Source organism: Zosterops lateralis (assembly GCF_965231275.1).
Source record: "Zosterops lateralis genome assembly, chromosome: 4".
NCBI lineage: Eukaryota > Metazoa > Chordata > Aves > Passeriformes > Zosteropidae > Zosterops > Zosterops lateralis.
This window is the reverse complement of record NC_139765.1, coordinates 40692843-40708618: the sequence shown is the minus strand read 5'-3', so window position 1 is coordinate 40708618 and position 15776 is coordinate 40692843. Positions and strand designations below refer to the sequence as shown.

Below are 15776 nucleotides of genomic sequence, written 5' to 3'. Positions count from 1 at the left end.
TGTTATTGAATTTGCCTTTGGGAGATTGGGCATTCTCACTTGCTCTTGGTCTGCTTCTGCTTTTTTTGAGCTCCCCACTTTAGTGTTGTGCTGCAAGGAATCTGAAAACATGAGACCTACTAAACAAATGTCTTGTATACTTGCAAACTGCTTGCAGTTTGTATTGGTGGCCATATCATATCAAGATATAAGCTAGAGATCTGTGCAAAATCTGTGTCTTCCTTGAAATATTAGATTTCCACTATTTTGCTACCAAATGAGAAAATTATTTATGGCGTAAAGCAAATACTTCAAAATTCTGGACATTTCTGTTGCCTGCATATTCTGCAGCTCATAAGTTAAATGCCTAAATGAAAGTCAGTTTTAAATATTTTAGCCTGCATGGAAAAGATGATCTAACTTGGTTTCTGTATTAGAATCAGTTGAGACATAATAAATATTTCTTTAGAACTGAGGCTTTAGTTGCTCTTTGGTAGTATTTCTAGAAGAATTCGACTTCTTAAGTGGCTTGCCCAAATACACTAACATAAGCTGAAGTGTAGTTTTGTGATCCTTGCTGGGATGTGCTACTTTTTGCCTCCCTACAAAAGCAAATGGAAAGGTTCTTTGTTTGCTCTTGAGATCAGTGGTGGGTGCCCAAGGAAAGTTTAAGCTCCAAGATCCATGCTTTCTGTAAGCTCACAGCAGACATTATAACAGAGGGGCAATTTTTACAAAGAGCTCAGATGTATCTTGCAGCAGACTTGTATAAAGTTTTTTTGCCTGTGCTTCAGTTTTATTCCTGAATATAGGGCCTCAAATGGAACAGTTGGGAAACATTTTTGGCTCAGACTATGGAAAGTGGGTTTCCAGGCCAAGTGGTTAATGATTGCACCAAAGTTATTCAAAGTAAACCTTCATTTGCAGAACTATTAGCTAACGCAGTGACTGAAATGGCATATAGGAATATCCTGCTGCTGCAGTAAAACAGAAGGTTGTCTGACTTGTGAAATGCCTAACTTTCTGCAAGCTTTCAAATTGATGAGTTTCTCAGAAGAAAGCTGTTAAATGGTTTTTAGCAAAAGATGTGTTGGAATGAGAAGCTGTGTCTCCAATAGCTTTTTGTACAAGACTGAAACTCCATAACTCTGATTAGCTTACTTTTTTTGAGCTGGGAGACAAGAGAAGGTGATTTTTATTCCTCTCTCTCTCCTACCCCACTATTGTTTGAGGGAAATTTGAACTGATGGGCCTTAGACATTGTCAGAGGCCAGGTAGCAAACGTGTTTTTAATTGTTAAACTTGTTCAGAGGGAATACAGTTTGAAAAAAATTTCAGCAGCAGGACTAAGAGGAAACTGTCTGCTGGTTTCTGAAGATGAGACCAGAAGCTGTCTGGGTGCTGCATAAACATAATTCTTGGAAGAAAGCAAATAAGATTAGCATTTAAAACTACTAAAGTAATTCAGTAGTTCCCTACCTAAGAGAGCTTTTGACCTGTTGTAAAAGGTAATGTTGTGTTCTCAAAAGGTGGAAAATCCAACAGGAACCCTGAAACTTGTTTTTAAGAATTCATATTTTTCACAATCTGTCTCCTGCTTGTGTGTTTGGTTTGCTTTCTTGTCTGTGTATTAACCTCACCCTTTTTATTCTCTCTCATTTATTTTATAATAGGGCTTTTCTGCTTATCTAGATAATTAAAACAACAACAACAACAAAAAAGCTTCTTAGCAGAAGGGTCTCATCCCCCTTCTCTCACAAGCTGTTTTGTTCAAACTATGACTGATGTGCTTCCTCTGTATTAAAAAGACCCTAGAAAGACTTCAGGTCTTACCAAACAAGAGAAAAGGCTTAAATGTAGGGAATACCTGTCAGACTTGCTCATATCATGCAACTTAATATCAGATGGAAGTTGTACATATGGCTTTTACAGAGATATGTTTTGGCTTTGTTGTATTTATTCCATCAGGTCTAGATTGAAAACAATATGTTTACACCAGAGATTGTACTAGTACTACTAGTATGATGTATAGTTCTTCCAAGTCTGCTAATCTTGAAACATGAAATCACTGATGATTACACATGTAATTACAGGCTGTACAGTTTATGCTATACAAACCCAAAAAATCTGTATAAACCTAAATTATATACAAGAAAAGCCCATAGCTCCAATACAGGTGCTGAGTTCTAAAATTAGTGGGGTTATATGAAAGTGGTTTCCATTTTCAGCAGTGATCTGTCTATTTTTGCTATTACAGTAGACTCAGGCACTTTGAAAGTCATAGATGTTGCATGCTAATTTTCAAGTGAAACAACTTGTAAAGTTTTCTGCTCAGCACTTGATTGAAAATACATGCATGTACCCAGGCTTAGTTCCAGCAGCATTTCTAGGCCAGTTAGCATAAGAGCACTCTTAAAAACACTGTTCCTATTTCTCTATATCCCAGCAGTAAGAGCATCCCTGTTACACTAATGTTTTTGCAAGGCCAAATTCTCTTAAATCTGTTCAAGTGTACTGAACAAAACTTCAGCAGTCTCAGAAGGACTTTGGCTTCACAGAAATACATATTCCTTTGGAACTCTAAATGAATCAGGCATGAAGGTGCTTCTTCATAACCTGCTAGTGTTTCCTAACTTTTGCTCACATTGCCTTGAATGTTTCTGTTTGTGTAGGGAACTAATAATTAAAATTGCTCTTTTTAAAGTATATTCCAATATAAGTGAAGGGTTATGTTTTATAGAAGCACAAGTATCTTAAATTTTCTTAGCCTTGCTATAGCTTTGGGAATAGTACAACTTGGCATAGATTCAAGAAGGTAAGGTAGGCCTAACACCAAGCCAGTGAAAGACTGGGTTTGTTGTTTCCTATTTTATTGTTTTGGCACTGTAAAAGCATAGCTACAGATGCCAAGATTTACGTTTTTTTTAAAGAAATATATGGGGAAAAAAGTGACTTGCCACTGCTGACAGTTCTTCAGAAATGATGGTCTAGTGATAGGTGAAAAACTGGTCTTAGACCTTTTCCTTTTCTGTATGGCTTTGTGTTGATATGACTGTCACTACTTTCACTACTTCTTTTTTTTGTTTTTGCATGAACCATGTACCTTTAGTTTAGCAGAGAAAACTAGGGAGATGATGGCACATTGCTCTGAAGACTGATTATGCATGTAAATACCTTATTTCATGGCTACTTCTGCACACTTTGCAAAACCATTATGAGACGGTAAAAGTGTCTATTTCAAGCCATAGTGGCATTTTATGCATGTTCAGGAAAGCAATGAGTTACCACAATAACTTCAATTAGGCCAATCTAAAATGCAGTAACTCCATAGTGCCTGAAATACTATGGATGTGTTGCAACTGGAACTTGGTCTCTATAAAAGATAAAACAGGCTTCAGAGTTAAAGGAAAATATCTGGAAGCTGAGTCAGGGTACAGTAACTTTTATGCTAATGTCCTTCTGATAGTTCTTCATGCTACCTATAGTTCTGCTTTTGTTGCAAATACTTAAATACACTTTCTGAACAGTACATGAGATTGTATTGCTGTGATTTGTACATATTATTAGCTCTGAAAATCATCAGGGTTTTTTAACTTCTTTTGAAGGAGAAATTTGTGCAGAGATTTTTCCCATATTTCTAGTGGAACCTGTGAGAATACTGTATTGCTATTGCTGCTTGTATCAATTTTGTCAATCATAAGCTGGTGTTTAGGTGCTTTTATTTTATATAATGCAGTAATAAATAGATTGAAATAAAAGTTTTCATTTTACCAGGGGAACACGAATGTGGCAGCTCTATTCAAAGAAACCTTACTGTCCAGGAGGCAGCTGCATATTTAAAAGTAAGCAAATGAGTTATTTTTCATTGATTGTATAGAAGATTTGTCAAAGTTACAATTTGTAAGACCTGTTTTCATGTCTAGTGTATTGACTAAAATTTGACTCAGAATCGAATATTACTTGGAAATGATTGGAACTGATGACTTTAATACATGCTACATATGATTTTTATTTGGGGATGTAGTGAGCATCTGGGGAGAGAGAGGGTAAAAGAAACTTACTTAATTGCAATGAAAGTGTAGCTAGTAGTGCTTCAATGACATGCAGGGCTTTTTTCTCTTTCATTGGAACACCAGGAGATTATTTGGATTGATGGAAATAGATGACCAACATGAAAATAATAGATTTATAAACCTCAAATATCTAGAAGCTTCTCCAGAAATCACTGTGTTGGTTTTTAAACCTTAGTAGAAAAGGATACTGTTTTCCTTTCTTTGTGGAGAAAGGTTGATGTGTAGATCTGTGCAAGCTGCCTGACAGGCAGCAGCTGTTTGAAGAGGCTATTCATTGATGCTTTAAATAGAAATGGTCAAAAAAAAGGCCTTTTTGTTAATTTGATCGCTGTGCAGTATTATGAAATCCCACTCTCTGTCATTCCCCAGCCTCATTCCCCAAATAAAAGATGACTCTTGCCTTGTCTTGACAGCTGTAGGGTTTATTTTAGACCACATTGGTGTACTCTTCAGTGGAAAACTACTTGAAGCTTTTAAGGGACAGAGAGTGTAAGATTTCTTTGATTGGATGGGGCAGAGTTAAACTGATGTATTTAATATACAAATGTATAGAAATTTTACATTTTGGCAAACTTTTATGCAGCAGACAAAAAGGGGCAATGCTTTAGAGCATCCCAAAGAAGCTGCTAACACTGGTTTATGGTTTGGCAATAATAATAATCTCTGTTAAAGCCAGTGCATTGTGGAAAAAATTAAGGTGATGCCCTAAAGCTGATTGTCTTGCCTATCTGTTATGCTGAAAGAATGACATAACTGTTTACTGTTACCGTAACTTTCATAGCTCTGCTAGGAATCTTAAATTTAAGAATTAAATTTAAATTTGTTGCTTTTTAGGAAGTCTTTTTTAACTGTACTGTTGTTTTGCAGAATTTGTGTTCAGTGATAAAATTTTCAATACATCAATCTGAAAGATAAAATAAAATCATTACTGTCTTTTCTTAAGTACTTACGCTTGAATTCTAAGCCAATGTGAGGTTCAGAGGAAAGATGAAAATAAAACTCTTGGAGGACTGTAATTTCAAATACAACAGTAACTTCCATTTTCACTTTCATCTTTCTGCAAAAGAACATGCAAGATGAGCTATATAGAAAGCCTTAGCTCAGATAGCAGTGAACATTATCCTATTAGAGTTGATATCAAATAATTAAAAAAAAGTCGATGTCTATGTAACGATGTCAGTACTTGATCTACAAACACCGGATTTTTTTCAGAATAACTGCTAAAACTATTTTTACTCAAGCTTCTTGAAAAAGAACGGAGCATTTTATAGGAGGCATTTCCAGCAGAGTTCGGATCTAGTTAGAGTTTCACTCTGGGAGCCGATTTCTAGTGATCGCCACCTAGTGGCTGAATTCTTTTTTCTTGCTCTAGGTTAGAGTTGTGAATAAAGTGGTGAATGTGGCCTGGCTTTTCAAATAGTCCTTAGTTTGAGGGATGCTGGTGAGTCTGAGAACTGCTTGCAGCGTAAATAGATTTACTTTATGCAGTGAACACCTACTCAAAATCTGAAGAATCAGGAACAAAACAATATAGTTTTGACTACTACTCTGTGCAGTATGTCAGTTTTATTTTGGCATGATAACTCCCCGGTTATTTATGAAGTTACTAATTAATATTGTATTTTGACAGAATTTAGATCCAGAATATGAAAGTGTACTTAACACATCGTTACAATGGATCTTGAATAGCGGGGAAGATGTTGGCATAAAGTAAGTAGTGTTTTATTTCTTAACTTAATTCCTTCTAAGAGAATGTATCCTTTTTCATAAGTACTGTATATTCTTGAATAGATGTCTCAGCAGTGACCCTAATGAGGTGGATGTCACCAATGTCACAGATGTGAAGTATCTGGAATCCACTAGTCCAAAGATGTCTTTCAGGTGTCGTTTTCGCCGTGCGTTTGTTAACGTAACTCACAGATTATCAATATTGCTTTGGGGTAAGTTAATAAAGCAGCCAATTTTCTTTGTTGTAACTTGTATTTGTCTAAGTGCATGGGGAAAAGCAAGTTTAGAGAAAGTTTTTATTCAACCATAAAACTTGATTAAATTGGGGCTTGATTGGTTCTGTTGCACCACTGTATTTCCACACTGGTTTTTATCATCTGCTTCTGGAGTCAGCTGAACGTATTCATTCTTTGTGAAATCTTTTTCCCCGCCAGAGCAGTATCTTGTGGCTTTCAAAAGTTCCATGTTGAATTGATCAGAAAAAGCAAACTGTTCAGTAAAAAGATGATAGCCTTAATTTTGAGGATATTTAATTGTTGTTCCAGGAAGTTTAAAAAGTAACAGCAGAAAAGGTGATCTGGGATACTGTTCTTAAAACAATGAAATGTTTTTCTAGAAGTAACTGCTCTTTCAAGTGGAAGAATTTGTGTTTCTGTGTTAGAGTATGAAATACAGACAGCAAGTAGAGTGTATTTCACTAGTTTTAGAATATACTCTGCTTATTAGGTAGTCTAGTATATTTCTGAAGTATGCCCTGTAAACTTTGTTAAATATTCAATGCTGTAATACTGTTTAAAGAGTATTATGCATATTAATGCAGGTATAGCAATGGTTTGGGGAGTCTTACACTACATGAAATACCGTTGGGCAAAGGAGGAAGAAGAAACAAAGCAGATGTATGATATGGTGGTGAAAATCATAGGTATGGCTTGTTCAGTTGTGTCTGATGTATCTGTATCAGCTTTGTATAAGCTTTGAAGTACTGGCATTAATTCAGTTTTCTTTCTGCCTGTATTCTGGTTGTTATGCTGTTAGAGTTCTTGGTCCAGTATGACCCATGTGTTTGTTTCTCTTTTTTTTTTTTTTTTTGTTTTTGTTTTTAAATACCCCATCCTTTAAACATAATCAAAGCTTTTGACATAAGGCTTGTAATTTGTGAATTACATCAACATGACTTTGAAGTTGCCATCGACTTGGTAGCATTTCGTCCTACTATGGAATACAAATATAAATGCAATGTTTCTTTACTGAAGTGTGGTGACATGTTGCTTTCTGTATCTGTTTTTTCAGCTAACTTCAGTTAAAAAATATCCACTCCAAAAACGTGTGGTAGCTATTGATACCATCCTTAATTGCTTTTCATAGAAAAAGCAGCTTTTTAATTAATTAATTTGAGTAGAAATTATATTGCTAAATAGTATGTGTAACTGACCTCTGAAATCCCCTCTTTGTACTTGAAGCCACAGTGTTTGCAGTAGGCTGTGTTTGTAGTTTTTAAGCTCTTACTTAATTCGTTCTATCAAATCAAAAGTGTTCTATTTTAACCATATGCCTACCTGTTTTGTCTGCAAATCAAGTTTTGTTGAGGTGGAAGGGAAAACACTTTATTTTCAAAGATGGCTGTCTTTGCTAACACTTGAAAAGTATCAATCTAGACTAATTGTAGGAACTCTCTTCCTTTACTTCAAAGTTATTTGGGATACATAGATACACTGTTTGGTTAATTTGCCTTAAGAATGGTTTGAAAAAAATGATATTTCAAAATGCCAGAAAAACCTAACTACTGAAATTGGAAAGGGTGTTCAGAGTAGCTGTTAATTGCCAGAAGTGATACTTTTCTTAATATTTGCATGAGCTACATAGTTATCAGTTTGATTTCTTTTTATGGTGTCCTCAGATGTTCTAAGAAGCCACAGCGAGGCATGTTCAGAAAATAAAGAGTTGCAGCCTTACATGCCAATTTTACATGTGCGTGATTCTCTAATACCACCTCAGGACAGGTACGTTCTCACTAAAAGTATTGAAAGGAGGGAAAACCAGTAAAAAAAAAATTGGTCAATTTCAGATAGAAATAACTTAATTTCTTAATAGATTGCACAGTGGAATATTTTGGAGATTGCTATTGACAGAAGTGGGAGGAAAAGCATTGGATTTCTCTTACATGGTGGATATCAACTATGCAGGTTGTTGTAATGCTAACTTTGTAATTCTTGCTTCAATTTTTAAGGAGGAAGATGAATAAAGTCTGGAACAGAGCAGTTGACTTTCTTGCAGCAAATGAATCTAGGGTTCGTACAGAGACACGAAGAGTAGGTGGTGCTGAGTTCTTGGTCTGGAAGTGGATGCAACCTTCTGCAGCCTGTGACAAAATATTAGTGATACCGTCAAAAGTGTGGCAAGGCCAAGGTATTGAAGATATATTTTACAGATATAATTGTCATAATTTCCGCATCTAACTTACAAAGGGTACTCTACTGCTTGAACATGAAAGGCTTGTTTTCTCTCATGCATTTAAAGGATTGTTAGTGAACTGTCAGTGCTATTTCATCATGATCTTGTTCTATGGGCTTAATTTTTGATGCATTGTGTCTGGCTTGTTTTCAAGAGAAATGAGCTTTTCTATTATAGCTACTGCAGAAATATGCAGTGGGTCTTTAGCTGAAGTGAGTTACTTCTTCCATTTCATTAATTTAAAAGAAAATACTCCTTAGTTGGTCAAATTCTGACATGCCTTACACTTACTGGAAGCCATGTAATTGGTTGTATCTGACAGCAGGTAAATTGGATCTTGCAGACTTAAGTTTCCTGCTGTTGTCAATAAAGTGCCTAAAGACAAAGTTAGGAGGAAGTGATGTTTATTTTGAAATGGAAACTGCCAGGACAAAAAATTCCTCAATTAGGAAAATGTGCATTTGGAACATCTAGTAGTGTTAGATATTCTAACTCTGCCATAAATGTTTCTCTACACTGCATTTGTTTTTCAAACTGTGGTGTAAAGCATTTGCTTTAATAGAGAATGCAGTTTGTCATACATGGATTTTACAGTGGTCAGTCACTTTTCAGTTTTATCACGAAACCAAGTGGCAAGAATCTAGTAGGTTTGCAGTTGTATGTCTGCAGTGGTCATATTTTCCTGGTTTGTTTTCTTTCTCCCTTTCTTCATGTTAAGCTTCAGGTTTTATTTTGCTCTTTTTTTTTTTTTTTTTGGTCAATGAAAAATTAAAACTATAGGACTTGAATTCTGGTTTGCTATTAAAAAAAATGGTCATTTCTACCTCTGCCTGAGTGTGAAAGTAACTAATATCATTATATACTTCTCAAACTTATACTACTGGTTTTAGCATTGGTTTTCCCATTTTAAATAATTCATTGTAAATGAGGGCTGCTTTTTTAAAAATACCATGTGAATGCTACTAGAGGCTTGACGGTCTGTGTTTTGCAGTAGTACTAATGTGGCATTCTGCTGTGACAACCATATTGCTTGATTTCTCAATTTCTTGAAGTTTTCATTAGTAAGATGTGTATATGAACTTTATTCCAAGAATTGCAGAACCTTTTCTTTCCAGGACATCGTACATTAGGATGTGCAAGTGCTTTAGGCGCAATATAGAAATGGTGGGTTTTGTCAACAGCTGTTTCTGTTCCATCTCTGTGGTACTGCCACAACTGAATTTCAAACACTCACACTGAACACAGCTTTTGTAAGCTATATATATGTATTATAAATCTGAATCTTCTACATAGTGTATTGTTCAATGCAGGCTGGGAAACATCATGCTCTAATTTACTACTCATTTGCTCTCAGTTTTTCTTGTCCTGTTTGATTGCAGTATAAATCACTCCATGATATTCTGTCCTGTATGAAAAATCTGATTGGATTCTCCTTACCTGGAGATGCTTCAGTGTGTGCTAGCTCAGGTGGTGTTTTGCTACCTGTAATATACATTCAAGAATGTAAACAGAACAGTGGTCTCCAGAACTTCCTAAAAAGAAAACAGTTGTAGTAGTTTATAGTTATATACTATCCCAATTTGAGCATCTGATACCTACTTCAGCATACTGCAAATATGGACTGAATAACTTTATCTCTCGGCTGTGCCTTTTATCTGTATGTTGCTTAGAGTATGTACTTAAGACTCCCTGTTTTCTATTGAATAGGAAAAAATACATTCTGTCACAGTCCTTTTAATGGCAATTTTCCTTGTTTTCCTGTTATGTTTGAAATTTAGCAAAGATCTTTGAAGAACTGAAATTGCATACTTCGCTTCTAACAGAAAGGTGTGGAAATAGGGTGGCTGAAATGACAATGAGTTATTTGGGCTCTTGACAGTCAGCAGGCAAAGGCAATGTTCGTATGCAAAGGCTCTTTCTATTTTGCACTCCTTGTGTTTGAATGACTGTAGGAAACAGTTCTGTTGTATAAGTCTTATGCTTTTTGCACAGCTATTTCTTTCCTGATGTTAGGAATTCTACATGTATGTGTCACTTTCTTCCTTTCTTGCAAGTATGCATTCAGTGAAATTTAAGTTCATACTCCAGTTCTGATGTTTGAATGTAGAATCTAAATACTCTTCAAGACTGCTATGCCCTGAACAGACTCAGCATATAGAAAATCATAATGAATTCTTGGGTCTGAATCTTGTGGATAAATTTCCAGGTTGCAAATTTTTAACCATCTGAGATCTGGTAGGGCTCTTTAGCAGAAAGCAGCACCTGAGCATGTGCAATTGGAGAAGAAAAACCCTTTTCAGAAAGGCCTGTTGGTGTATACAAGGGTGTCCGTGAATGATAATGTGCATTTAAACTGTGGGACCTTTAGCTAGCATGAGATCTAATTTCTGCTGTCTGTTAGCAGCATGTTAAAGCATCACTGTGACATTTTGTCCAGTCCTTCAGGATGCAGCCTGTGTTTTGACAGTTTGGTTTGTTGTTTGTTTTTTTTTTTTTTCTGAGTCAGAATAAATTCTGGTGCCATCCGTTTGAAATATTACCTACTGGATACAGTAGATGTATTTGTTAAGAAGAAAAGGGTAGGTAAACTCACTGTAGGATGGACGAATGCCATGTTTTGAAAACAATGTACAAGAGAATAGTCAATTGAGAAACAACCTTGATCATGTCAAGTGATTTTATTAAATCAGAGGAGAGAACCCCACAATTCTGGTGTGTTCAGTGTGCTTTTGAAAGAATGGATACAATTGTCGTATCACATCAGCTCTGAAGAAAACTAGGTGGGCAGGGCTGCAGTGTAGCTAAGCTAACAGTAGAAGCTAAAGTTCCTTGACAGCTCTGGAGATGAGATAAAGAGGTTCTCTGAAGTACCACATCTGGGGTGATATTTCATCCTGCAGCATGGAAGATAACCTGTTACCTTTCGTGAATGACACCCCTCCTCCCTGGCTTGTGAGAACATAATCCTTTCTCTAAACAAAAGCAAACAAAAACCCCCCAAACCACAATTATACTCTTAACTATTGCAAGAAAACTCAATTTCATGCTGCTTGTAAAACTCTGGAACCATCCTATATTTGTCTTCTATAGCTGGATTAACTATATGAAACCTTGATTCAACCACACTCTTCTCTTTGGTAAAATATTAATTTCAGTATCTTCCATGTGTACTAAAGAACCTCAGGTTGCGTGAAAGGGCATAATTTCAATATTTTCAAGTAATTGTTTTCTCTTTTTGTTCTTGCCTTTGATAAGAAGGGTTAGTACTTAATAAATTGCAGTGATCCGTGGCTTAACATTGAAAAAAACCCAGTTTTAGGAAACATGGTTACCTATATTTAATGCAGGTCTTCAGCCTTACCAGGTTGATCAAATTCACATCTAAAGATTCTTTGGGCTATCTTGTAACCCATGGTGATGATACTTGGGAATTCCTTTAACAATAATATATTAATAATTCAAGGGGCATAGAAAGCTGTACTACAATCTCTTCAATGTTCATTCTGAAGCCAGTGCAAGAGACATGTTTTCCATCATAGACAATGATAAAGGGTTTGACAAAAGCACATGCCTTTAGCTGCTGTTGCTCTTTGAATCTGGAATGATAGAGTGATACTCAGTTTAAGGTAGTAAAACAAAGTACATTATGAATGAAATAAAAAGTAGCTTCCTTTTCTTGAAATTGCTCAGTAATCCCCAAGAGGAATTTATGAAAGTCCTGAATTTTTTCCTGCCAGTGACTTACTGCACAAAGTTGTGCCTCTGCTTTTCTATTTCATCTCTACCTTTTTATCTTTGTCTTGTAAGCATTACTCCTTAGACCTGTGTAGAAAAAGGTGTGACATGCTTAGTTAACGAGTGTGTAGCCTAGACTGTTGTCCTGCAAGAATGTCTGCTTATGCCCTTATCAAGAATATTTTGTGTGTTCCACACCAATGTAACTTTTCAAATAATCAGTACTGTATTCTGAACAGCTTTGTCACTGTAACTCCCTCTTTTGGGGGAGGGGGAGAATCAGTTGTTACAGATGTGTAATGAAGTTCAAGATACATCAGTTAACTATGCCATTTACAGTTTTGCTGTGTAGGTACAGCATTAACTTGCTTGTGTCTTCTCTAAACTCTCTTTTTAGTGTCATTTCTGATATACGTATTATTGTTCTAGCATTAACTTCACACCTCACTGATTTCCACAGTAATTTTTTCCCCTTATACATGAAAAGCTCCATCTAAGTTGCAAAAATTACTTTTAATTTACCATGATATTGAAAAGTTTTTTTGACAAAAGACAGAGTTCATCTTCATTTTCATATGCTGCACTGCCCTGGGCACACTTCTCTACCAGTAGGATGTTACATTAAGTTAGAAGCAGTTTAGTCTTGTGCTAGTGGTAGGCTCTGGCTGAAGTTATCTCAGTAAGCACCTGAGATCTTTCAGTCAAAAGGACATCAAAGTTATTAGAAACTGGAACAGGCAAAGCTTGGCTTGTATAGGTAACTGCACAAAGGGTGAATTCCCCATTTAGTTACTTTTGGATAGCTCAGTGGTGTAGCTGCTTCCATAAATATCAGTATGGATTTTTCTTTAGTTCATAAACAGCTTGCAGAAATGTTGATCCTCTGAGTCTAGGATCTCTGCAAATAAGCTCACCATTCTTTATCCTTGGATTAAAACCATGTGCTGAATAAACCTAGTTATAAACAGTCAGCACATAATTTCCTCAACCCCACACCTTTTCAGGTCCAGGTCCATGACTAGGCTACCCCAGATCACCTTCTCCAGTATGGTGTGGTGCCCCAGTGTACAATATGCTGGTGACATTTCACCCCACCCTTGATCTGCTGGAGCCAACCTTCATGAGTAAGGTAAGTCCATATATTTTTCAATGTTGCTTAGTTCTGTAAAGTTTTTATTGTATACCCTATGTATAATTTTTAATAAGGGGCAAAAAACTTTACAAAACCATGTGCTATTGAAAAAGGACTTGTCCTTCAACTATAGGCAGCTCAGAGATAGATGCAGTGTCACCAGCATATTTAGAAATCTGTTCCCAAGAGAAAAATGGACAGTTATTACAGGTGTTGGTGACTTGCACTCTGTGTGCATGTGTACTCTTAATAAGAATGTTTTTTAGTTGTTTGGGGAACTTGCAGTAGGTTTGATGTTAGTATTGGAAGCTACCTTTTCTAATTTCTAGTTGGTAATTGTGTTTTATTTGTCTTGGGAATTTACATAAGAAGTAGGTTTTCTATGCCATATCTCCAGGCAGTGAATTTTCTCGTGGTTAGTGCTTGTCTTTCACAGCGTCTTCCACATGACTTAATTTTGTTGGCGTGACACGGTTTTTGTTTGGGTGGCATACAGAAGAGCAGCAGTGTTCATGTATTTTGGATGTACTTTCAGAATTTTGGAAGATCAGCATTAAGAAGCACAGACATCTCCCAAAACAGACTTCTGGCCCTTGGAATGTAACATCTTGGATATGTCAAATTTTTCTAAAGTAGGGATTGCAAAGGAGAAGCATTAGCAGCAGTTCGGAACATCATTTTTTCTTTTTGAGATTTTTATCTTATGTTTGAACTCTTGAATCTACTTATCTCAATCTTCAAAGTAAAACTTCCTTCAAGCCTTGAAAGCTGTTTTACTAGGCTATCCCCTTTCTTTTCTGTTGCTGCTTTGTTGGCCCTTCTCAAGGCATGGAGCTGCCTTATCTGAATCTGAAGTGCTCCTTGATTCCTTTTCTCATTGTACAGTCTTTTCTTGTGACTCCCACAAGTAGAACTTGTGAACTTCAGAGAAGTTAATATTTATTTTAGGATTTCAGAATGTATTTCATGGCACTGTTCAGCTTTGAGTTACTCTGGTTTTTTGAATTTCTTTTTTTTTTTTTTTTTTTCTTACATCTGTTTTATCCTCTGGTATGTTTCCTTTCAGATTTTTAGAAGCTTCCAATCATGTGTGATCATTTAGGGCTACAAAAGCCCTGTTCTTGTAGAGCATTCTTGACATGTTACTGCGCTACAGATGCAATGCAACATCCATCTTAAGGTCTCCCTATTTATTAGCCAGATGAGAAACAAATTGCCCCCAAAGTGGAAGAAATGAAAATTCATCAGGCACTTAGAACTGTATGGTTAACTTCCCGTTCCAAAAATTTACTCCAGGTGTTATGTATGGAAATGTAGCGCAAAATCTTTCTTTTCAAGTATATGGTATTACTAAAAATATCCTGAATTCCTTCTGTGTGGCCTGGATATAAGAGAGTGCCTTAAATGTAGAAGTTTGAAGTATAAAAAATTCAGCTAAATATGGTATGTCTTCTTCAGTGTGGTAAAAGACTGTGCAAAACTTAATTTGCTAGAATTCTTTCGTGTATGAAGGAAACTCTCTTCTGAGTAAAACTAGAAAAGTATTAATATATCCAGTTGACATTTGTTAACTCAATAGTATTATGCCTGTCAATAATTAACATTTTAACTTTTTTTTTTCTTTTTAGCATTTCACCTAGATAGAAGAAATTCACCACCAAACAGCTTGACACCATGTCTAAAGATTCGCAATATGTTTGATCCAGTTATGTAAGTGAAATCAGTTATCTGTCTGTATTCTGCATTCTTTGGAAGAATCCATTTCCTACTTCTGAGAGGGGTTTGGAAGACGTGAAGAATCGTGAACATGTTAAAAAAAACCAAATGGGTTGTCAAAAAATGTTTTTCTTAACATCTATGAGAAGACATAAAAAAATCTTAACTATCTGTCTTCTGTCCTGCTTTGTATTGCTCTGTCTTTGGCTCACTTCTTGAAGGATGTAGCATATAGTCAAACTTCTTGGAGCAATGACTGATCTTTCTCCATTAATTAAATTTGTAAATGTTCAATTGTATCAACTGACAGAGGAGACTCATGTGGCCTGACAACAGACTGTAAGTTTTTAAAGTATTGTTAAATATTCTGGAGTATTTGGACTGCTACAGAGCTGGCACAGTTTGCATTTAAAAGGCTGAATTTAAATCATTTATTACTTTATGGTACTGTGACTGCCTAATTTTGAAGCAAATGGATTTTTGTAGTGAGAACGAATTAGTGCTTGCACTGACTTCTAATGCTCATGTGCTTCTCATAATTTTGAAGTATGTACTGTGTATGAAAAAGTAACAAGCCTTGTTTCATGTACCAAGAGTTAAGGAAAAATAATTAATTTTTTTGGTAGTGTTTTAAATCTTCATGCACTCCACTATTCTGTCATATCCCCTTTGGCTCTGGACTAGATCATGGTAGGATCTAACACAGGTTATGCCAGATAATCCTGTCTAATCTTTGAAGTCTCTGTCCACTGTAAAGAGATACAGGGACTCCAGTAACTTCTCTGGAGTAAATTATTCCTTAATGTGATTATACAAGGGAAAAATACAGATGCTATATCTTACAGGGTAAATGTGAGATGCTATTTGGGACTGAAGTATATAAGAAGTTGAGTGGAAAATAAAACCTATTGATTAGGACAGGAAATAGGGGAGGACATCTGAGTATGGACACAAGTGATTGC

The 15776-nt window shown here is 35.9% G+C and overlaps 1 protein-coding gene across 2 annotated transcripts in view; it reads left to right on the top strand.

The window, feature by feature from the left end:
- The window catches only part of LEMD3 (LEM domain containing 3), a 43482-nt gene that overhangs the window by 23286 nt on the left and 4420 nt on the right, over nt 1-15776 (top strand). For both annotated transcript variants that reach the window (XM_083860257.1, XM_083860256.1), the window contains exons 4-10: nt 3754-3821; nt 5683-5762; nt 5844-5992; nt 6601-6702; nt 7678-7780; nt 8008-8186; nt 14727-14808. In XM_083860257.1, the coding sequence (XP_083716383.1) occupies nt 3754-3821; nt 5683-5762; nt 5844-5992; nt 6601-6702; nt 7678-7780; nt 8008-8186; nt 14727-14808 (763 nt within the window). The remainder of the gene's footprint in view (nt 1-3753; nt 3822-5682; nt 5763-5843; nt 5993-6600; nt 6703-7677; nt 7781-8007; nt 8187-14726; nt 14809-15776) is intronic.